Source organism: Felis catus, chromosome D1, assembly GCF_018350175.1.
Source record: "Felis catus isolate Fca126 chromosome D1, F.catus_Fca126_mat1.0, whole genome shotgun sequence".
Classification (NCBI taxonomy): domain Eukaryota; kingdom Metazoa; phylum Chordata; class Mammalia; order Carnivora; family Felidae; genus Felis; species Felis catus.
This window is the reverse complement of record NC_058377.1, coordinates 59,223,495-59,245,030: the sequence shown is the minus strand read 5'-3', so window position 1 is coordinate 59,245,030 and position 21,536 is coordinate 59,223,495. Positions and strand designations below refer to the sequence as shown.

Sequence of the window (21,536 nt, the reverse complement as noted above, 5' to 3'; positions counted from 1 at the left end):
GCCCCAACCCTGGCCTGGTGCTCAGTCATCTGAGCTCTAGTCGGACCCCACAGCGCCTCATAATGCTGGCAGACACCAGGGAGCTGCTCAGCTCACTCATTCTCCAGGAGCCTACCACCCAGGTGGCCTCCAGAAACCCCAGCCTCTCGAAGGCACTGCCCAGGGGCTGGCTGCCCCTCCCCACCCCCACCCGACAAGCACACCCAAGCATTGGACAGGCACAGGCGGCGGGATATTCTGAGCCTGGCTTCCTTCCAGTCAGCTGCTGGCCGCCATGCCAGCCTGGCGCGGGCGCAGGGGCTGATTTGATTTGGCAGCTTTGGAAGCGTGTGGTGGGGACGGGAGGGGGAGAGGGATGAGACACCCATCTCTGCTAGGAAATAAACAGCCTTGGGCACTCAGCGAGCTGGGGGGAGGGCACAGTCTGGCATTGCTGGGGGGGTTCTGCATCTCCTGCCTGGTGGTCCCCTCTTCTCATCCAGGTTCTGGATGCCTGCCCATGACTGTTGGAATTTATGGCTTTCCTTGGGTCACCACAGGGGTGACAGGAGCTGCACCTGGTATGTGGATACTTGTGGTGTGGCTGTGGCAGGGCGTCTGTTTGTCCCACATGTCCCCGTGTCCTATGGGATCTCCCGACTCAGCCATGCTGACAGCCATGCCTGAGTGTCGCCTAGGAAGACGGGGTCTGCGTGTGGAGCGGTGGTCTAGATGTGGCCATCTCCACGGGTGACTGTGGTCCGCACGGACTGACTGCAGCCCAGGGTGTGACGAGGTCACCCATGTGTGCGAGTCTACCGTAGGGCATTGGTCCCGGCCTGTTCCTTCCCTCTGTGCGATGACCCTGCTAACCCGGCCATGTCCGGCAGAGGAAATGACAAGGGCTGAGCTAAATACCTAACCCCAAGCCCATCCCTTTTGTCCAAAGGCCTCAGCCTTCTTTTCCACCCAGGCCTCCGATGGTCCACCCGCTGTATTACCCTGGGCCAACTCTCTCTCCCTCCCGTGACAGGAGGCAGTGCTAGTTATGATTCTCCAAATACTCTCCCGCCTCTCCACCCCTCCCTGGAGAGGCCCCTGCTCTCTGGCTCCCCAGCACCAGCTGCCAGCATGGGGAAGGTAGGCTGGAAAAGGGGAGTCTCAGCAAGGCATTCACAGCTCCTCCATAATCCCGCCCAGCCTCAGTGTTTACCACACCCCTGCCTACTCCCCGGGCAGGGAGGTCCAGCTCACCCCTCCTGGGAGTCTGCAGCACCCATTATTATGCTGCCGACACCCTGGGGACCTGGGCTTCACAACCTCCAGTTAGAGAACTGCTGAGTGGGATCGTGGTTATGATTCTCTGACCTCGACGCTGACAGGTCAAGGCTGTGGGGTCAGACGAGGACCCTAGTCCTAAGAGTTGTGCCCCAGACACCAGCCAGGAGGTTAGGGTAGGGTGGAGCCTGCTTTGGGAAAGACACAATGTCTCATCTGTCACGGCCTCCTCATTGTCCCACCGTCCTCTGGGGACCACAAGGCTCTCTCCACCCAGCCACAGGAAGCTGAGCCCCTCTTGGAGACAGAAGGAAGGGACACTGAAGGAGGGGCTTTAGGACTAGGAGGAGACTCACCCATGACCTTGGGATCACAGTGGAGGAACCTAGGATCGTAGAACCCAGCTGTCATAAAGAGGCTAGTGAGATGGAGACAATATGTAGAGAGGTCCTGGAGGGCTTCCTAGAGGAGGTGTGTGGTGCCTCACAAGAAGAGAACACCAGGTTCCAGAACAGCCTCCTAACTATGAGATATAGGTTTTCACCTGGGACTTATATGTTCTCATGTATGCACTTGCACGTGTCTGTGTGTCCATGTGGGCATGGGTGTCATCCCAGTCACGGAGTCCTGAGCTCCAGTCTATGTCCCGAGGGCAGGTTCTGCCCAAGGTAGGGGTCAGCTAGGCGGCAGGCACAGGGGCAGACAAGACAGTAGTCTGAGTAAAGAAGAGGGATGACAACTCAGGGCTGAAAGAGAAGCCCGTTGTGGGTCATGACCTCAGTTCACACCCTAGCCGCCTGACACCGAGGGCAGTATGCTTCCGTGACGCGGGCCCAGCATAGGACCTTCCCTCTCTGAGCTACTTTCCTCTTCTGAAGAATAAAAGCATGGGACTCGATCTCCTAGGGCCCATCCAAGTCTAACGATCTTTGGAGGGAGGCTGACACACACACGCAGCCAGCCAGAGATGGAGACTTGCAGGGTGGGGAGAGAGCCCAAGTGAAGGGGCAGGAGCGCCCAGGAGGCTCACTGTGGGTCGGGTGGCTGGGGACCCTATCCTCAGGGCCAAGACAGGATGCGGGAGACAATGGAACCTTGGGGATGACAGGGAGCAGCTGCCGCCACCCTACCTGCCTTCTGGCCTGTGGGAGGAGAAAGATGGAGGAGTGACCGACAAGGGCTCTGCCCCCTAACAGGAGTCCTGCCTCAGCTCCTGTTCCCCAGGAGTTACAGGGGAAAGGGGGAAGCTGCAGACAATGGGGAGCACCCAGGACTGGGAGTCAGGAAGCTGGGTTTCAGGTCCTGCTCTGCTGTGCGACCTGGGCCAGCTCCTGGTCTCCCTCACCTGATCTTTGAGCCCACCATGCTGGGACTCCTGCAGCGGCACCAGGCTTCTGAGGAACCCAGTTGGAGCGAGCTCTCTAGAGGCCAAAGATACTTCTCTCCTGCCTAGGGGATCCCCCCCACCCAACCCTGGCACAGGTGCTGAGACAAGTGCAGAAGCCAAGAGGCAGCAAGCCGCCTGGCCTGTGCCACAAGGGAGCACCCACTGGTCATCCGTCTCCAGGCGACTTGGCCTGGGACCTCCCTTCCTTAAGCTCTTCTCACAGCCACCTCCAGGGCACAAGCAGGGTCCTCCCTCCTTGGCCTGTGCTCAAGAGGTGCTGATGGGTCACCAGCCAGTGCCCACACTGCTCCTCTGGCTGCCCTGGCCTCTGCCCCAGTCGGAGGCCCTTTGTACTTGGGGCCCTCACAAGCAAGTGTTCGTGCATTTCCACGTCCGTGTCCAGGAAGTGTTCATGTCCTGTTTTCCCCCTCAGGCCAGGGTTGGTGGGGAAGGGGGGTAGGTGGTAAGCAGGCCTCTCTTTCCTCCTCTGTCTGTCGACATTTCTGCCCAGAGACTTTAGTGGCTGGGAGGAAAGGGCACTCCTCTCTCTGCTATAATCCGAAATAGTTGAAGGATGGAGGCAGGGGGATGAAGGAAATGACTCCTTATCCTGCAAGCTTAGGGAGTGGCAGATCTCACACGTGCACAGACATCACTTCTGTTGGGGCAGGAGAATCTGCCCATGTGACCCAGGTGGAGAGGGGTCTGGGTCCCCCAACACCGGCTCAGCCCTCCTCCCCTCTCACTGGGGGTGGGGCCACCCTCCATCCTGAGCTGTCTCCGTTGCTTCTCCTTATGTTTTTAATAACCTAACATCGACATTAACAAGGAAGGTGGTTGCAGCTCTTCCCAGCAGCCCCATTTAGAATCATTGCATCATCAAGTCATCAAATCCTAGAATCCTGGATTCACAGAATGCCCGCCTATTTGGCTCCTGGAGTCTCAGCAACTTCAAGTTGCAGAATGTCGGAATCGCACAACCCAGCTTGCACACAGCTCTGTCTGGAAGCTAAGAGTCATGGAAGGCTAGAAGCCCACAAACTGACACTGCCGGATTCTTAGAGTCATGCATCCCTAGAGCTGGTGCTCATACACTCCTTGGAGATACTACCCCTACTTCCTTCTTCCCGCCCCCCCCCCCCGCCCCCACCCGCCATGAGAAAACGCAGCCCAGAAAATGGCCTCGTGCAAGATGACCGGAGAGTGCAAGCCAAGCAATGCCCACTCCTGAGATGGCAAAACGGGACCACAACATTCGGGTGTTCCAGAAATGGTGTCACTTTTACATTAGGAAATAGCTGTGTTTATGCTGGAGTGGGGCCGCTCTGTGAGTTTTGCTCGCTTCCCCTCATGCCCCCTCCTGGCCCTCCCCCAGTCCTCCTGTGTCCCCACACCACCCCCACTGAGCACTGTAGCTGAGTATCTCTCAGCCCCCTCACCCTCCTCCAATCTGGGTGCAACTCTCTCGCCCATCCCTCCTCTAGGTCTACACCTGGGCCCCCTAAATAAAGACAACCACAGATGGGGCCAACTCCCTCAGGGTGGAGGACAGGAAAAGCAAAAGGCCTGCCACCTGAAGCTAACAGCCAGAGGGCGGGCTCCCTAGAGGAGGTGTCTTGAACTCAAGACTGGGAGCCTGGGGGGAGGGGGGGAGGGAAGGGGGGCTGTTGGCCACCCCTGAGGCAGCAGCAGCTTCAGGGGAGTCTGATCTGAAGTGGAGGGAAGCAAATGAGACCTACATTTGATATTAGAGCCATCAAGTACGTTTAGCATTTTCATAAATTTACATTTTAACTCATTTTGGAATGTGCTCATACAGTTTTGGATTTGAATTTTATTAAATATTACGTTTCACAGATTGTTTTAATTTTTGAATTCTGAACACTCTTTGCCCAGGGCAGTTCCCGAGTCCCCACACTCCTGGAGAGGATGCTGCAGCTCCGAGTGGGGGCCAGATCTCCTGGTCTCTGCTTAGCCTCCAAGCTCCTGACCTGGGAGACCTTCCTGAGACCTTTCAGTCCTTAGAGGACCCTGACACAGGCCCAGGCATCTGCCCTCACGCCCAGTCTTCCCTCAGGAGCCCAACCAGACATGCAGGGAGGTGCTCCCTCTCTTTCTACCTCCATAGCTGAGCGGCTCCCTCTTCACCTCTCGAAGGTCTGTCTCCTCCCCTCCATCCTGGCCATCTTCCTGCCCATGCCTCCTCGCCCTTCTCTGGACCACACTGCACCAGCCTCCAGCAAGGCCAGCCCAGCCTCCTGCCGCACCCCTTCCGTGTGCTCTCCAGCCATGGCCCAGGTTTCCTAATAAGCAGGTCTGAGCAGTCCCTGCCCTGCTTTCAACTCCCCACCTAGTGCCCAGTTCCTTCTGGAAAAAGTCCATAAATCCCTTCACTTGGGAGTCCTGCACAATTTGGCCCCTGCAGACATCACCAGCCTTGTCACCAGCTTCACACACACACACACACACACACACACACACACACACACCAGATCCCACCCTAGGACTCGGCCACCCTGGCAGTCGAGGATCCAGCTACACAGAACTACAGAACCACACTTCCTTCCCTCTGTCTGTCACCAGCAAGGCTTCACGTGTGCCATTCACTCCTCTCTGTCCAGAACTTTCTCCTAGTTCATCCCTTAACTCTCAGATTAGATACGTTTCCTCCTGGAAGCTCCCCAACTTGCCCCTCCCTCCTACTCTGGGCTGAATCAGGGGTTGCTGCTCTGTCCCACCATGGCCTCCTACTTTCTCTCCAGCACTGCCCTCACCACACCACCTACCAGCATCAGTCTTTGTGCCTCCTCCCCGACCCCATCACCTGGCTGCCATCAGCCCTCGTACCTAGGTGTGTTTACCTGCCATGGGGCAGACACATGGTTGCTCAGACATGGGGCAGTGTGTGGCAGAGCTTTAAAGTCCACACTGTGCTCACTTCTACCTCCCCTCTCTGTTGGACGCATAGTAGGTACTCACTAAATGTCCACCTAGGAAGGCCTGGCAGTATATAGTGTGTGGCATGGACAGGCAGGCTGGGGTGCTTAGGATAAGTGAGAGTCCCTGGGTTGGGCTGGGGACTTCTTGGAGGAGGCATCCGGGAGGATCCTCCAAGTGTCAGTCTTTTTTTTTTTTTTAATTTTTTAACATTTATTCATTTTTTAGATACAGAGAGACAGAGCATGAGCAGGGGAGGGGCAGAGAGAGAGGGAGACAAGGAATCCAAAGCAGGCTCTGAGTTGTCAGCACAGAGCCCGATATGGGGCTTGAACTGATGGACTGTGAGATCATGACCCGAGCCAAAGTTGGAAGCTTAACCGACTGAGCCACCTAGGTGCCCCTTTAAAGTGCCAGTCTTTTTTTTTTTATTTTTTTAACGTTTATTCATTTTTTAGAGACAGAGAGAGACAGAGCATGAGTGGGGAGGGGCAGAGAGAGAGGGAGTCACAGAATCTGAAACAGGCTCCAGGTTCTGAGCTGTCAGCACAGAGCCAGATGCAGGGCTCGAACTCATGAACTGTGAGATCATGACCTGACCTGAAATCGGACGCTCAACCGACTGAGCCACCCAGGCGCCCCAAAAGTGTCAGTCTTAAGACAACAATTGAGGACAGGCCACAGGAAGTCCCCAGCCCAGACTTAGGGCCATCAGAGTGGGAGCAAAGTCTGCAGTGAGGGAGATGAAGCAGGGTCCAGGCCAGGGTTGCTGGAGGGCCTACAGGTGCATTCAGAGAAGGCTTCCAGAAGGAGGGGCTGCTTCTGGCTGGTCTGGGGCAGGGAAGAAGGTGGAGATGAATCAAGTTGGAGAAAGTGGTGAGACAGAGATGTTGTTCAGAAAGCTCTGTCTCTTCTTGTCCTTTAGCCCTGAGAGGAAAAGGATGCGGGAGGCGGATGGGCAGGAGGAGCGAGGAAGGCTGGGGCAGAATGGAGATAACATCCGTGCTGACACCAGGGCCGGGGTGGGTATGGATGACTGGGGCTGGCAGGGAGCATGTCCCCAGCTGTGGCTGGGAAACGTTTCCTGTCTCCTTGCCAGGGGGGTCATTAATAATCGTTCACCCGCCACAGGCAGCACGGAGGCCAGCCAGGGAGCTGCATGGTGCTGGGGCTGGAGTCCAGCCTGCTGACCAGTAGAGCTGCTTTCTGGGAAATAGAAAATTGCTGTGTTCTGTCACCTTGCTTTGAAACCTGGACAAATCACCTGACCTCTCTGGTCTCTGAGAACACTGGCAATAGGAGGGTCTAAGAAGGAGACTTCCTAAAATCCCCTCCCTGCTCTGGGCCTCTGTTTTTCTGGACGGCACATGGGCTGCCAACCCCACAAGGGTATATGGACATCTGATGATCGATGTGGCCATCTGGACTGTGCCGAGCCCAGCTCAGGACACGCGGGATGGGCAGACCTGGCCCAGCTTCTGAAGAGCTCGCATTCCGGTGAGCCCAACACCATGGGGTGCACACCTGGAGCCTCACAGAATCAAGTGTACATCAGGCCGGGGTAACACAGGAGGGAGGGTCATGTGCCCAGGGCCTAAGGGGCCGACAGTGTGGCCGAGCTGGGAAAATGGGTTTTCTCAGGCAAAGGACACGGGAGCCCCAGGAAGCCTGTTTGGTCACTGCTGTGACCCCAGCACTTAAGTGCCTGCCTAGTGTGTAGCAGGTGCACAATAAATGCTTTAGACAAGTGAATGAGTCAATCTGTTAGATGAGACTTCTGTGAAGGGAGCTTGGAATCTGGAAAGAGCTGCCTAAAAGATGACGATGATGATGACGATCAGTCTGGCCAAAGACAAGGGGAAGGGAAGAGGTGATGTGAAAGCTCGAGAAGGCTGGAGGCCCAGGGATGGCCATCCAAGGCTAGACAGTATTGCTTGGGAAGGATCAAATGCCGTCAAGATGTGTTTTTCCAGTTGAATTTTCCAGTCGAGAATCTTCCTCGGCCCCAGGCCACATTTCTCTGCCTACTCAACGCCCCCGTCAAGGCCCAGCTTATTAAGCCCACTCACCACAGAGAGCCTTTTGGAGGGTGATGCTGGGGCGCTGCCCCCAGCCACCTCCCCTGACTGACTCTGGTAGTCTCTGTGCCTTCCAACTGCCAGGAGCCCTGGCCTTTCATCCTCTCAAATACCTGTCAGCAGGCTGCCCACTAAGGTTTCCCCGTTGCTTTCTCTACCTGGGTCCTCCTCCTGACTGGCATCTCCCCTATCAGACTAGAGAGTCCCCAAAGTGTCACCAGGCTTCCTTTCTCAGATAAGGGTCTCTGTGGGGGCAGGGACTCTTCCTCCCGTCAGATGGGAGGTCAACAAAAGGAGATGCATTGAGGCCTTCCTGGTTGACCCCCAGCCCAGTAGGGACACTCCCTGAGGGCCACACAGAGAAGGGAAGAGGGACAGGCTGGCAGGCAGAAGAGGGCCCCTGACTGCTCAGCATCCTGGAGACACGTGAGCCAGAAGGGGGTACTGGGCCACCCATGGGACTAATCCCTCATGATGGCAAACTCACCCAGAAACCATTCCTGGCCCAAGCCTGCTCTTTTTTTATTTTTTTATTATTTTTTTAATGTTTATTTATTTTTGAGAGAGAGAGACAGAGACAGAGTGCAAGCAGGGGAGGGGCAGAGAGAGAGACACACATAGAATCAGAAGCAGGCTCCAGGCTCCAAGCTGTCAGCCCAGAGCCCGACGCGGGGCTTTAACCCACGAACTGTGAGATCACGACCTGAGTCAAAGTCAGATTCTTAACCGACGGAGCCACTCAGGCGCCCCTCAAGCCTGCTCTTGAGCCAAGAAGGCACCACTGGGGATGCCACCCGGGCCTCACGGCCTGTGCCTGAACCCCTCCTCGCTGTGGAGCATTGTGAGGTGGTAGTAAACACAGTGACCCTGCAACACGTGCATCCTCTCCCCGCCCTCCTCATATCCCAGCCCAAAACACGACACAGACCAAGAGGAAAAGAACAAAGGTTCCCAGACCACAACATCACCCGCCGCCTGCCTGTCCAGCGCCTGCTCAGCCGGAAACCCAAGACAAAGGCCTTGGTCAAAGTGAGGAGGATGAAGGGCAAAGGGTAGAGGCAGCTTAGCTTGGGGTGGGCCATGAGAGGACGTCACTGGGCATCTCTGGGGACCTAACTGGGAGGGGAGCAAGGACAAGATGGCAGCCAAGCCCTCCCTGCACACACACGCACACCCTTCCACGAACGTTTATGGGACACCTGCTGTATCCCCCACGCCCCAAACATTGACTGCCTCGTCCCTCACCCCACACACCGTGTGCACACACTTCCTTACCCCCTGCAGCACATTCCACAGCCCTTAACACTGCCTCACCCCACACACACATTGCTAGCTCACTGGACACCCCTTCCACACTCCTCACCACACACCACACATAAACAGCTCACAGGGAGAAAAGATCACATAATCCACGCGTCACGCTGAAAAGTCACACAGCTCACACACCCACACCTCACACCACACTCACACTCAACCTCCCACCATGCACCTCACACACCCCACACTCACCTCCCCAACCACAGGCACACACACACGTCCAATTAAATTCAACACACACACCATCTAGACGAGACACACCCTGCATAGATAATGTGCACGCCTAATGTCACATGTTTGTGGCCACACACAGCCCCTCGGCATACACAATCCTGCCTGCACATTGCCTCCTCCCCCCCATGTGCATGTGGGCGTGCGCGCGCACACACACACACACACACACACACACACACACACACACACTTAGTCAACCAGCCCCTTGCCTGGGACTCCTCGGCCCTGGCTGCTGCACTCTCCCCTACCCAGAGTTGCACAAACAGCCACCACACGGACATATGATGCTCAAACACCAACACACAGGTCCTAATACATTTCCCAAGCAAGCCTAGGATGTACCACAGAGAGTCTAAGCCACCTAGGCTGCGAACACACTCGGGCACACACAACTCCCCCACCCCCACTCCCCTCCACCACGACGTCCAATGAAATCCCTTCATCAGGCCCCCACAGTGGCTCTTCTGGGATACACACAAGAGCCAATAACATACACAACCACACACACAATCCCCCAGGCAGGCTGCCCCTACAACAACTCCACCCCACCGAGACAGACACACCACATACACACATGTCCCCTACACATACAACACTCATGCACACGGCACCACTCCACACTCACAACGCAACCATCCTAGCCATGCACGGCATGCAATGACACACAGTCACAATCTTCACACTCACCATAAGCCCCCCCAAATCTCCCCCAAATAATCCCCCTGGTGGTGCCACACACAATATTACATGACACATCACACATGATCACACACAAGGCACACCCAACACATGCAACGTGGGCCATCCTACACAAATACATACATCTCAGACTCACCCAGCCCTGGAACCCTCCCACCACAGGTAACTGACACCAGATTGCAGTCTACTCCCCTCTCTCCAATCCCACACCCCCAGCTGCTCCCAGTCAAGACCAGGACAGTGGGGATGGGGGGTTTACAAATTATGAACCCCAGTGCCAATGCACAATCCCCACCCACCTTAGATCCCTTGGCACCACCCAAAGGCTGTACCCTCCATGTTTAGCCCCTTCTACGAGCGCCCACACCATGCCATGCCTGACAACATGGGGCAAGTGGAGGTCCTGCAGACACCAGCCCAGCACTCTGAGCCTGCCCCTTCCTCACTGGAAAGCAGAGGCAGATATAGGGGGAGGGGATGATCACAGAGTGAGACCCTAGAACAAAGACAGAGACCTAGAGAAATAGAGGGGACAAACTGAGAAAGATGAACAGGGCAGAGGGGACCAAGAAAGAGACATGGAGGGGCAGAGAGAGAGGAGGCCCAGAAGGACTCGGAGAAGCCAGGGGAGAAACCAGAGAATAAAGTGGGACTACCACACCTGGAGAGAAACAAGAGGAGAGGGTGAGACCCCTAAGAGACTAGGGGACCTCCTATACAGAAGGGAGGGAGGGAAGGAAAGCAGGAGGCAGGTGGGAGGGGGTCCTGCAGAGAAGGAGACAAGCTATGAGGAAAAGCTGCGTTTTGACCCTGGGGTAGGGTCCCAGGTGAGGATCAAAGTCCAGATGCTGGAGTGGGAATCTGGATGGGGGCACAGACGAGGCTGTGGAGTAGAGGTTCAGGGGTTGGGGTGAGGCTCCAGCACTGAGGGGGAGTCCTGGCTGAAAGCTGAGGGTTCAGGTGTTATGGGTGTACCCGGAGTCTGAAATATATAGTGGGTGTTTGGGGATTGGGGCAGGGGTCATCCGTTGATCTGGGAGGCAAGGGGTTCCAGGTTTAAAGAGCTCTCGGTGGGGACTGGCGCCCGGCTGGGGTCCTTCTGTGAACTCCCTATTGGGAGTTCAGTGCTTGGAGTGGAGTCCCAGATCCGAAAGGGGATCAGAGTCTGGGGTGAGGTTTCAACTGTGAGCTGGGGATTCAAGGGCTCCGGGTATGGGCTGCAGTCCCAGCACAGGAGTGGAATTCAGAGCTAGGGGAGGGGGTCCCACCTTGAGGAGGGTTCAGGGGCAGAGTGGACCACGGAGCCGGCGCCTGCACTCTCCGTGGAGGACCCAGCCAGGCGCTCGCCCGGCACCCTGTCCTCCTCGTGCCCAGTGCTGGGGGGGCCCCCCTACCTGCAGGCTGTCGGCGCATGGCTGCGGCGGCGGCGGCGGCTCGTCCGGCTTGAGGAAGACCTGCTGGCCCCGCCTGAGGAATTGGACAACAGCGATGAGGATGTGGTGCAACACCAGGACCATGCTCGCAGCCGCCCGCCCGCCCGCCGGCCCGGCCGCTGCGCTCGGTCAGCGCGTCCGCGACAGCTCCGCCGGGTCCGCGCGAGGGTCCGCCCCGGCCCCGCCCCGGCCCGCCCACTCCCCGCCCCCGACCGCGCAGCCCCGCCTACCCTCCAGCCACCGCGGGCTGCACCTCTCGGCTAGTCGGACGTGCGGACCCCCCTGGCCCCCCCCACCCCAGCTCTCACCTCCCCTCTCTCTCTGCTCTCAAGACTCTTCCAGCTTGTCCGCTATGAGGATCGCCCACCAGGTAGCCGGTTCTCAGCCTCCGCTCCCTTCTCTGGCCCCTCGCCCCTACTGTCGCTAACTCGTCTCTCAGAACCTCTCTCTTCAGATCACATCCTCTTCCCGCACTTAGAAAGTCCTGGGGCCCGGCCAGAGCTCCAAGCCAGAGACCAGCGCAGTGACGGGAGGGGCGGAGAGGCGGGGGCTAGGGGGCTAGGGGCCGCTGACCCGATGCCGGGAGCCGCGGGCTGACTCCTCTTCAGGAGAAATGGGGAAGTCGGGGAGAATTTTAGAGGTCGCCCAGCGACGGACAGGCCTGGGGGGCAATAGCCAATCTGTGCGGGGGACACGTGCGCACGGACACACGAGCGCACACACGGGCAGGCGCACCACTCCTGAGTGCGGGGTAGGGGCGCCGGGCCCCCAGCACCGGACGGGCAGGTCTGCGTTGACGTCCCCGGAAGCCGGAGATGGTGCAGGCCCCAGAGCCACACAGTTCACAGTTCGGCGGTGGGACCCGCGCGTCCGGAGCGCAGTTCTCCGCAGCGCGGCCTCTGTGCTCAGGCGCCTGCGGCAGCCGTGACGCTTCTACGCCCCCTGCTGTCCTTTCGCGGCAGCGCCGCCTGGGCCTATTTGCCATCTGCGGGGCGAGGGAAATGGGGGCGGGCAGAGGGAGGAAGGATCACCTGGGCCAGCTCCCTGCCTGGACCCACTAGTTCCTCGCCTCCATTTAGCATGAGATCCGCTGGGGTGGTAGGACGTGTCTGGACTAGAGGGTGCGCTTTGTATCATGCCATGCCTTTGTCGGCGACTTGCTGCTTGACCTTGGTCAGATTCCCTCCCGTTTGTGGGCCTCAGTTATCCCATCTCTTTCACAAGACTGCCAGGACAGTCAACCCCGACAAGGATGGGAAGTCAGCCAGTCTCCCGACAGCCCTTGCTGTGGACTGACCTGAATCCTGACCGCTGCACTGCTGGCCCCTTTCTCTGCAACACCCCCCTTCCCCACTTGGAGGGTGACTCAGTGAGCCCCCAGCCTCCCCTCACTGGGCTGATTCATCTGGGCCCTTTCTCCCTGGGGAGTGATTTCCTCAACGTTGAGTCACTGAGCCCAGTCCTGGACACAGTCCAGGCACCTGGCACACAGGCTGGGCGGAGCCCTGGCTGTGCCATCAGCTCAGGAGGAGGCCCTCCAAACCCGGATTTCTCCCACCTCTGTTTCCGAGGCGCAGCTCTGCACGTGCTTCTGCCTCTGCTCAGACACCTTTAAAGACTCCCTACCACAAACACAATAAAGCCCAAATCCTCAGCCTGACATGGCAGACCCTCTATAACTTAGCCCTGATTTATTTACCCAGCTTTGACCCTCTCACCACCATTTCTTAAATTTATACTTCCTCCTCTACGCAGATGAGTGACTGACTCATTCTCACCTCCAGATCTTTACCCATGCCACCCTACCCCAATGCCCACCAGATCCTGTCCACCTGTTTATCATTTAGGTGGACACCTCCTCTAGGAGACCTTCCCTTGATGCTAGCTTAGTCTTCTGGGTCCCCTTCTTGAGTTTTTCCTGGGAATCATGTCTGGGGACATGGGGAGGAGTGGGAAGCTTTTCTGTCACTAGGTGATCCAGGCCCAGTTGATGTATTTTACTTCACCTTCAAATTAGGGGCAATGTGGCCTACTTTTTAGCACTGTAGAAAACTACATGGGCTAAGATGGTGTAAAGGTTCTGACCCAGAAAAGGGCCTCCCTTCCTTTTTTGGCCTCAGTTTCCTGCTCTATAAAGGGGGGTGACCGATGTAAGGGCTATTCTAAGCACCGAGTCTGAGCCCAGTGCACAAATCTCTTGGCAAATCCTGAGTACCTGTCAATCCCGGGCTATTATAGCCTGGATGGGACACAGGTACCCAGGAGCTGTCTGTTAAGGCCACTGGCCAGACCTATTTGTTCTGAAGACATCTCACACCCTGCAGTCAAGAGCCAACCCTGGCCTGGCATAGCCACCATCTCTTGGGCTCTCAGCTCTAAGCAGGACTTCCACAGCACTCACTTCATGACAAGTTATTTCTTAAATCTTACTTGGTTATCTTACACTGCAGCTCAGTGGCTGGAGCCCCAGGGACATGCTCTACGTCTCCCTTAACTCAGAGAGATTCATTCTGCATCCATCCTTCAGATTCAACCATTCCTCCAAGGGTTTCAGTCCTAACTCTGCCACAGACTTGCTGTGTGATTCTGAGCAGGACACTGAACATCTCTGGACCTCATTTTTCCCATCTGTGAAATGTTAATACACTGGATTCAATAAACAAACATTTTTTCTTTCGATGTTTGGCAGGATACAGAGATTCTTTCAAAAACATCCCCCCGATGTGATCCTTGAAATCCTCCATCCAGCCCCCTCCCAGAAGAGGCAGTCAAGGCTCCTTGAGATGCCACAATGACAGGCCATGCGCAAACGCTCCTTGCCAGGAAGTGACCCTTCCTCCAAAGCCAGGGCTCCTCCGCTCCCCTATAGGTCCCTGTCTTCCAGGTCTATGTTCTGTGATTCTATGTTAGGTTCTCACCCTTGCTCATGCCTGGGACTCCCCCATCCCAGATATTTTTAAATGTTCCCAGGTGATTCTAATTTGCTGCCAGATTTGAGAACCCTGGATTAGATGTATCTTGTTCCTGGCTGACATCAGTCCCGTGGAATCGACGGTCACAGCTGGCCCCTAAAAGGCTGAGTGTGTATATCTGGAGCTGGGGGCCTCTGTGTCCGAGGGGCTTTAACATTTATTGAGCCCTTACTATGTGCCTCGCATTTCACCTTCTCAACAACAGTATAAAGTTGGATCTATTATTAGCCACATTTTATACGTATGGAAAACTGAGGCACAGAGAGACCAAGTAATTTGTCCACAGTCACACAGCTAGTAAGTAATGGAGCCAAAATTCAAACTCAGACCATCTGGCTCCAATCTGTGTCCTAAATTCATGCTCCTTATCTTGAGGAAAGGCATGTGAGAAGAACAGATTTTCCTACCTCTCCTTTTGTCCCCAACGGTGCAGTGACTGAGGGTCCTATGCTCCCAGTCCCTGAACCCTCTGCCCATCTCTGCCACAAGAAAACCCAGCCCCAGGAATGCCTGGCCCAGCCCCTCTAGACACTTCCTTTTGTCTCCCCACCTTACCGGCCGCTATAACTGCCCAGTGGCCCAGCTACTGAGTATTTTAGGAAAAGGTGAGTCAGCTGACAGCCTGTCAACCTGGGTACCAGGCCTACCAGACCTCAGGCCCTGTCCAGAAACCAGCCCTCTGTTGTTCCCAATAATAATGACACTCCTGTGGGCCACGGTGCTCACAAAGCACTTCCTCATCCAGGCTGGGAGAGCAGACTTCCTGTTCGCCATCTCTCCAGGTGACAGAGTGGCACCAGCAGACACCCAGTAGACCCCACATCTGCTCTCATCCCCCATGCCCACCTGTCTTACTTCCAGAAGCCTGTCTGGTGCCTGACATGCATTTATCCTGTCACTGTTAACCACGGTCATACTCCTGGAAGCCCAGGTTCGAATCTGCACCCTGCCTTGACATACTGGGTGACCGCAGGCAAACTTCTGGCCCTCTCTGTCCTCAGACTCCTCAGCAACTATAGAAGTTGGCCTGGTTCTCGTTGAGGGCTCAGGCAGATCAAGTGGAAGGAGGCAGGATCCAGGTAGGCCTAGCTGGGTACAAGGCAGCTTTCTTGGGCAGGCAGGCCTGCCTGGGCATGCCAGACCCAAGGACTATGAACAAGGACCAGATCTCAGTATGGGAGGCTCCTCAGGAGAGAGTGTATGACTCAGTCAGAGTATGACTTGGGGTGTGGAGCCCACAGACTGACAGAGGGCTCTTCCATCCTAGGGGCCCTGCAAAGGGACAATCCAAGAAGCATCCTGGAGGAATCTGACATCTCTGTGGATTCTGTGTCCATCTACAGCCTGTCCTCAATGCTTCAGCCCTGGAGAGAGCATGGGTATAGACCACCCTTCGGTAGCCGTGTGTGTGTGCACAGGTGGGTAAGGCCTTGCACCCAGGACTGTGAGCATGGTGTGGATAAAGGCAGGAGAGGGTATGACTAGAGGTTTGTAAGTTTATTTCTTTGTGAGGATGTGTGATACTTTCACAGTATAGCTGAATTTGTGTGTGTGTACATCTATGGAATGTGCATATGCATATGTGTGTGCACATAGGTGTGTGTATGCACACTTGCAGGTATGTGTGAACAGTTGTAGGTGTGCACACGGGTCCAGGTATGGCAAATATGTGCATTCGTGTGTGACTGTGTGTGCAAATGCATGAGTATGTATATATTCAAATTCACACCCAAAGGAGGTGCCGCCATGGCCACTAGCCTGGATCAGCTCTGGCTGTGGCCCCAGATGTGGGGGTAGCCCTCACAGAGAAAGGATCTGGCCATAGGCACTTATTGGGGAAATATGGATTTTGGCTTTGGGTGCGCAGGACCTGCTCCCAGAGGCCCAGCAGCAGCTGAGGGGGGAAGAGCACAGGTTGAGTAACTCAAGCCCAGGGGATGTGGGAATAGGGGTGGGCCATCCACAGGTCTCGTCCATTTCCATGTTATTTGTATGCACATTTATCTTGTCGGCAGCAGGTGGCCAGGTCCACGACCCTAGAGGGGTAAGGGAATCCATAGCATTCTGGTCCAGACTAGTCCAGGACCTGTCAGCTCACAGCCAAGCTGAGGTCCACGGGACTCAGGCGTTGGCACATGTTAAGCCTTGGTTATCTGCTCCTTATCATCTGCAAACCCCAAGATCCTTCCACCACACAAGGCTGCCCCAGGCCACCATAATCATACACAGTCGTTGTCCTCCCATAGAGGACGTCCTCCTACACACAAACACATACTCCTATACCTGGAAACGTGTTCACACAACTCTTATACACAGAAGCACAGGTGGGCAAGTCTGCCCTAGGGGGACCACTGTGCCTCCTTCTCCCCGAGCTCCATACCTGCTGGGGTCATCTTTTCTTCAGCCTCACACACATTCACAGAGTTTGCAATTGCCTGCAGGATAAAGCTGGAGCTGTTCAAAGCCCTTAACCTATACCACCAACAAACTTCCTTTCAGGCCACACCTACACTGCCTTCTGGCCACTCCTCATGGGATCCATGAGGATTCCACAGATCCATTCACCAACCAGTACTCCCCATCACTCCATGCTTTGCCAGGTAGGTAGCTGGCCTCTCCACTATGCTGTCAACTCCAGGGGACAGGGCTCTTTGTGTTTTGTTCATCGCTGTGACCCTAGCACCTAGAACAAGGCTCAACCCAGAAGAATTGCTCAAAAAGACATCTATTGACCATACAAATAAATGATAGAATCTTCCTTCCAGCCTGGTCTGCCCCATTATGTAAGATTTACCCAACTGTGTTTATTTTCTTGTGTGCCTCCCCGATCAGACGCGCTGCCCCTCCAGGAAGACACTGGGTGTGATTCAGCTTCGTGTGTGTATGTCCAGCTCAGGGCCAGGCACAGAGAGCAGGGGTGGGGGATAGGTCTGGGGGGCAGATCCCAAGGCATCATGACCCCCTCAATAAGGCATAGAGATATCTGGAACGTGGGACCACTGGGCCAATCACACAAAGCCTACGTGTCCCAGGGAAGAGGCCTTCCAATCGCCTTCCCTCATCTGAACCCCTTTCTAAAGCCACCTCGACTGGTGATCCAGCCTCTGCTTGCACACTCCCAGAGACAGGGAGCTCACTTTCTTAGCAGCCAACCCCTTCCCGTGTGGGATGGATGGCTCTGCCTGATGCTGACTCCTCCCACAGCACCATCCTATTAAACCCTGATCATCCCGAGCCACGATTCCCATGGAAACCAGAAAGGAAGATGAGCAAAAGGAGAGGCAGATCCCAGCTTTCTCAGCAGCTCTACAACCTCCCCAGCTTTGGGTCGAGGTGGGAAAAGGAGCTCTTGGCTCTCAGCCTACCCTAGGGAAAGGGGAGTGGTTTTAAGGTGCTCGGTCTCCCCTACTGTCAGCCACCATCCTCGGGAGCCCGGGGTGGTGCAGAGACAATGCATTGCTAAGAAACTCTCTAGCAACCTCCACTGAGCCCCATCCCCCCTCACTGAACTTCCACCCTCCTCGCTGAAGCCTTGGCCCTTCATTAAGCTCCATCCCCCATACTGAGCCCCCTCCTCTCATCCCCCATGCCCCTACCCACACCCCATCTCCTCCTCTCACTGGAGCCTCCTGCCTTCCAGTCTGCAGGACCATGAGGGGTGCTCTGACTCCAGCCCTAGGAGTGGCACATAGAGACGCTTCCTCCCGAGCCCTGGCTTGCAGGCTGGGTGGATGAGGGAGGGCAAACTGGTCCTCAGCCAAGGGTGACTGCCCAGACTCCCACCCAGCCCCGCCTGAACAGCTGCAGCCCAGCTTTCCTCTGTCAGCTATTCCTGGGCTGGCCCTGCTCCAGAGGTGCGTCAGGGTGCAGTCGATCACTGACCCCAGCCCCCAATACACACACACACACACACACACACACACACACGTACACATACACGTACACACACACCAGGACAGCTCAGAGCCAAGCCCCTGAGGGATACTGAGGCACAAGAAAGTCTAAGTAACAGGGACCCAAGGCCCCAGGCTCTGAAAACTCCCTGCCAGCTCAGAAACCATCAGAGAGGGAGGCCCCTATCTATGGCTTTGAGGTTCCAAGAACTCGCAGAGCTTTGTGTTCTAAGTAAATCAAGCCTCTATTATAATGTCCCTTTATTCCAAGAGTCTATGCTTCTTATATTCTATGAACGCAAGAGCCTGGAGTCCTGAGAATGCAGGAGTCCAGGATTCTATTATTCTAACTGCCTGACAAGCCAGGACTCCACCAGGGTTTCCACACCCCTCAGAGCCTGATGGTGTGCGGGCTTGAGTCTCTCTGAATACCAGGTAAGAGAGACGGCCCCAGCGAACCCCTGCATCTGTGAGGTGCACTCCAGCCTCCACCTTTTTGCTAACACCACTGTGCATCACCCTCCTCTCTGCTAATTAAATCTCAGACAACTTTAAAGAGAAAGGGAGGGGACTGCCATCAAGGACTACCTTCTATTTTTTTTTTTAAATTTTTTTTCAACGTTTATTTATTTTTGGGACAGAGAGAGACAGAACACGAACAGGTGAGGGGCAGAGAGAGAGGGAGACACAGAATCGGAAACAGGCTCCAGGCTCTGAGCCATCAGCCCAGAGCCCGACGCGGGGCTCGAACTCACGGACCACGAGATCATGACCTGGCTGAAGTCGGACGCTTAACCGACTGCGCCACCCAGGTGCCCCAAGGACTACCTTCTAAAAGCCAGGCCCACCTGGTTGATTCTCTCATTTAATCCTCATGATATCACTAGCCCAACTTTACAGTTGATAAAACTGAGGTCCCGGGGCATGAGGTCATTTGTCTAAAGTCACATAGCTAGAAATGGTAGAACAGTAATCCAAACAGGGCCCTTGGCAAACCCAATGCCTCCCAGTAGCAGGCTGACTCCTGAGAAAAGCCCAGGGGGCCTCCTTCCGGGCTCCCTCTTTGGCCCAGGGCCTCACTGCCCGCCTCACGCTCCAGAAGGCAGAGACTGTGGCTACTTCTCCTCTCGCCTCCCCAAGCTGGAGGCAGCCTAGAGCCGGCCACATTTCCTGTCCTGATTGATCGAAAAGCGCTCGATCCGCAAAGACTCCGTAGTGGGACCGGGAGATGTGGCGTTTCGTTTCTAAGCACCCGTCGCTATGGAAGCCAGGTGCTGCCTGCCCAAGGCTTAGCAACGGGCCCAGCAGGGCGGGGCGGAGGGCATTGTCAGGGGCTTCCAAGTCAGCCAGCAAAAGAGGGGGCGTAGGCTACTCTGTTCTCCAGGCAGGAGGGCTGCAACTGTTGCCCTGGCTGGGCATGCAGGGAAGGAGGCGCAGGGGCTGGACCATGTGGGCTCTAAAGAACAGAGACCCAGAGATAAGGGCAGAGAGAAACTTGCAGAGACAAAGGGAGTCCAGAGACAGTGAAAGGCAGAGACACTGTCTCTGAGAAAGGAAGATGTGGGAAGGTGGAAGAAGACAAGAGCTGGTCAGAGTCACAGAGACCACTTACTTAGACAGTTGGCAAGAAAAGACTGACTCCCAGACAGGCCTGACTCCTGGGGAAGGGAGCCAGTGTGCCAGAGAGCAGGAGGGAGCCGCAGGGAATGACAGAGATGGATGGATGCGTGACAGGAGGAGATAAGCCTGAGGCAGGAGGCAATATAGAGTCAGATAATAAAGGAAAAGAGGACTACGAATGGAGGGGCAGGAGGGGCAGTATGAGGACAAGGGCACCAAAGTCACAGGAGTCCTGAGCTGGCCCCTCTTCCTGGGTCTGCCCATCCATGGCACGGGCCTCACCAGCTTTGTACCACCACACCACCACCCAGCCTCTCCTGCGGAACGGAGTCATCTGGGCCCTCAAGAAGGAGGCTGGTCAGAGTTCCCATGTCTCTCTAACCCTCCAGGGACAGGTGTTGCCCAAGATCGGCCAGTGAGGCACCGTGTGAAACGCTAGGAAGGCAGGCCCTGGGAATCCCAGTCCAGACCTCCTCCCCACCCTCACCTGACCACTCCTTGGTTACCCATGGACGTACAGTCAGTACGGAGAGCCACACGTGTCCCCCCACCAGAGTGAAGAAGATGACAGAACCTAAGATGGGACCCCCTTCATTTCCTTCCTCAACAACCCTGTGTCCGGGCGCTGGGGACCCACGGGTGGAGCAGACAGCATCTGGTGGAGAGACGGCCCATACCTGTCTCTCTCCGGGGTGTGACTAGGGAAGGCAGACTCCGGGGAACCCAAAGTGGCCCGGCTCCTTGGGGAGAGGGAAGTGGCAGGCACTTAACAGACGACATCTCACTTGATGTTCACCGGAACCTGTTACAGAGAAGACTGAGGCCCCCAAAAGGCGAGTGACTCACCCCGACTAATCACCACCAGCCAGCCAGCGCCCGAACTGCGGCCTGACCCCAGGTCTCGTGGGGCCAGTACAAGTTGGAGGGCCTGGTGGAAACCTCTCTGCCTGGGCGGAGGCAGCTGCTCCAGGAAGGGGGGTGCGATCCAGGCCTGCTCAGCGGCCCCTCCCAGGGGGAGGGGGGGGAAGGTCTCAAGCCCGGCTCTGGCCACCACTCCTCCTGGCACCAGACACCCTCCCCCGATGTCAGAATGGGTAACAGTGCCTCCGTCAGGTGTCAGGTACTAATCTCTCTCTCTCTCTCCCCCTCTCTCTCCCCGCTAATTGCTCCTGGCATTGTTAACACCGTCAGCTGCACCTGACAGCCTCTGTGGGAGCTCGTGTGCCTTCAGAGGTGCCCCATCCGCCCCCATCAGCACCAGCCTTGCTCTCGCCACACTCCTGAGGGAGGAACAAGACAAAGTCTAATTAAGCACCTACTATGTGCCCCCTGGTGGTGCGAAGCAGTTGACATTCATTATCTCATTAAATTGTCTCCTAGGGCTCTGAGGGCTCGTCCCCCCGTCCTGCAGCTCCTGGCCTCTGGCCTTTCTGCTTGCCCTCCCCACACCTCACAGCACTCGCCCTGGAAACAGCCTCTGGGGCAAGGTGACCCCAGAGCAGAAGGTGAACATAGGCACCTGGGAACTGGTACTTTGATTCTCAGAGGCAGTGCCCATGATGAGGGGCAGAAAGGGGAGTCGGGGTGAGGTGTGGGACGACAGGGGGAAGGGCAAAGAAAGAAGGGAGGGCACACGGAACTGGGGGGTGCAGAGATGGCAGGCTGCGAGCCACACTCCACATACACATGCATGCATGCTGGGCCTGGGC

General features: G+C 56.2%; 1 protein-coding gene across 3 annotated transcripts in view; it reads right to left on the bottom strand.

Moving 5' to 3' along the window:
* Window positions 1-21,536, bottom strand: part of PDE2A (phosphodiesterase 2A) — a 96,164-nt gene that overhangs the window by 56,661 nt on the left and 17,967 nt on the right. For 2 of the 3 annotated variants that reach the window (XM_023239461.2, XM_023239462.2), the window contains exon 2: window positions 11,304-11,376. In XM_023239461.2, the coding sequence (XP_023095229.1) occupies window positions 11,304-11,376 (73 nt within the window). Of the gene's footprint in view, window positions 1-11,303; window positions 11,470-21,536 lie in introns of those variants that run through there. The other variant, XM_006936990.5, reaches the window with a different exon arrangement.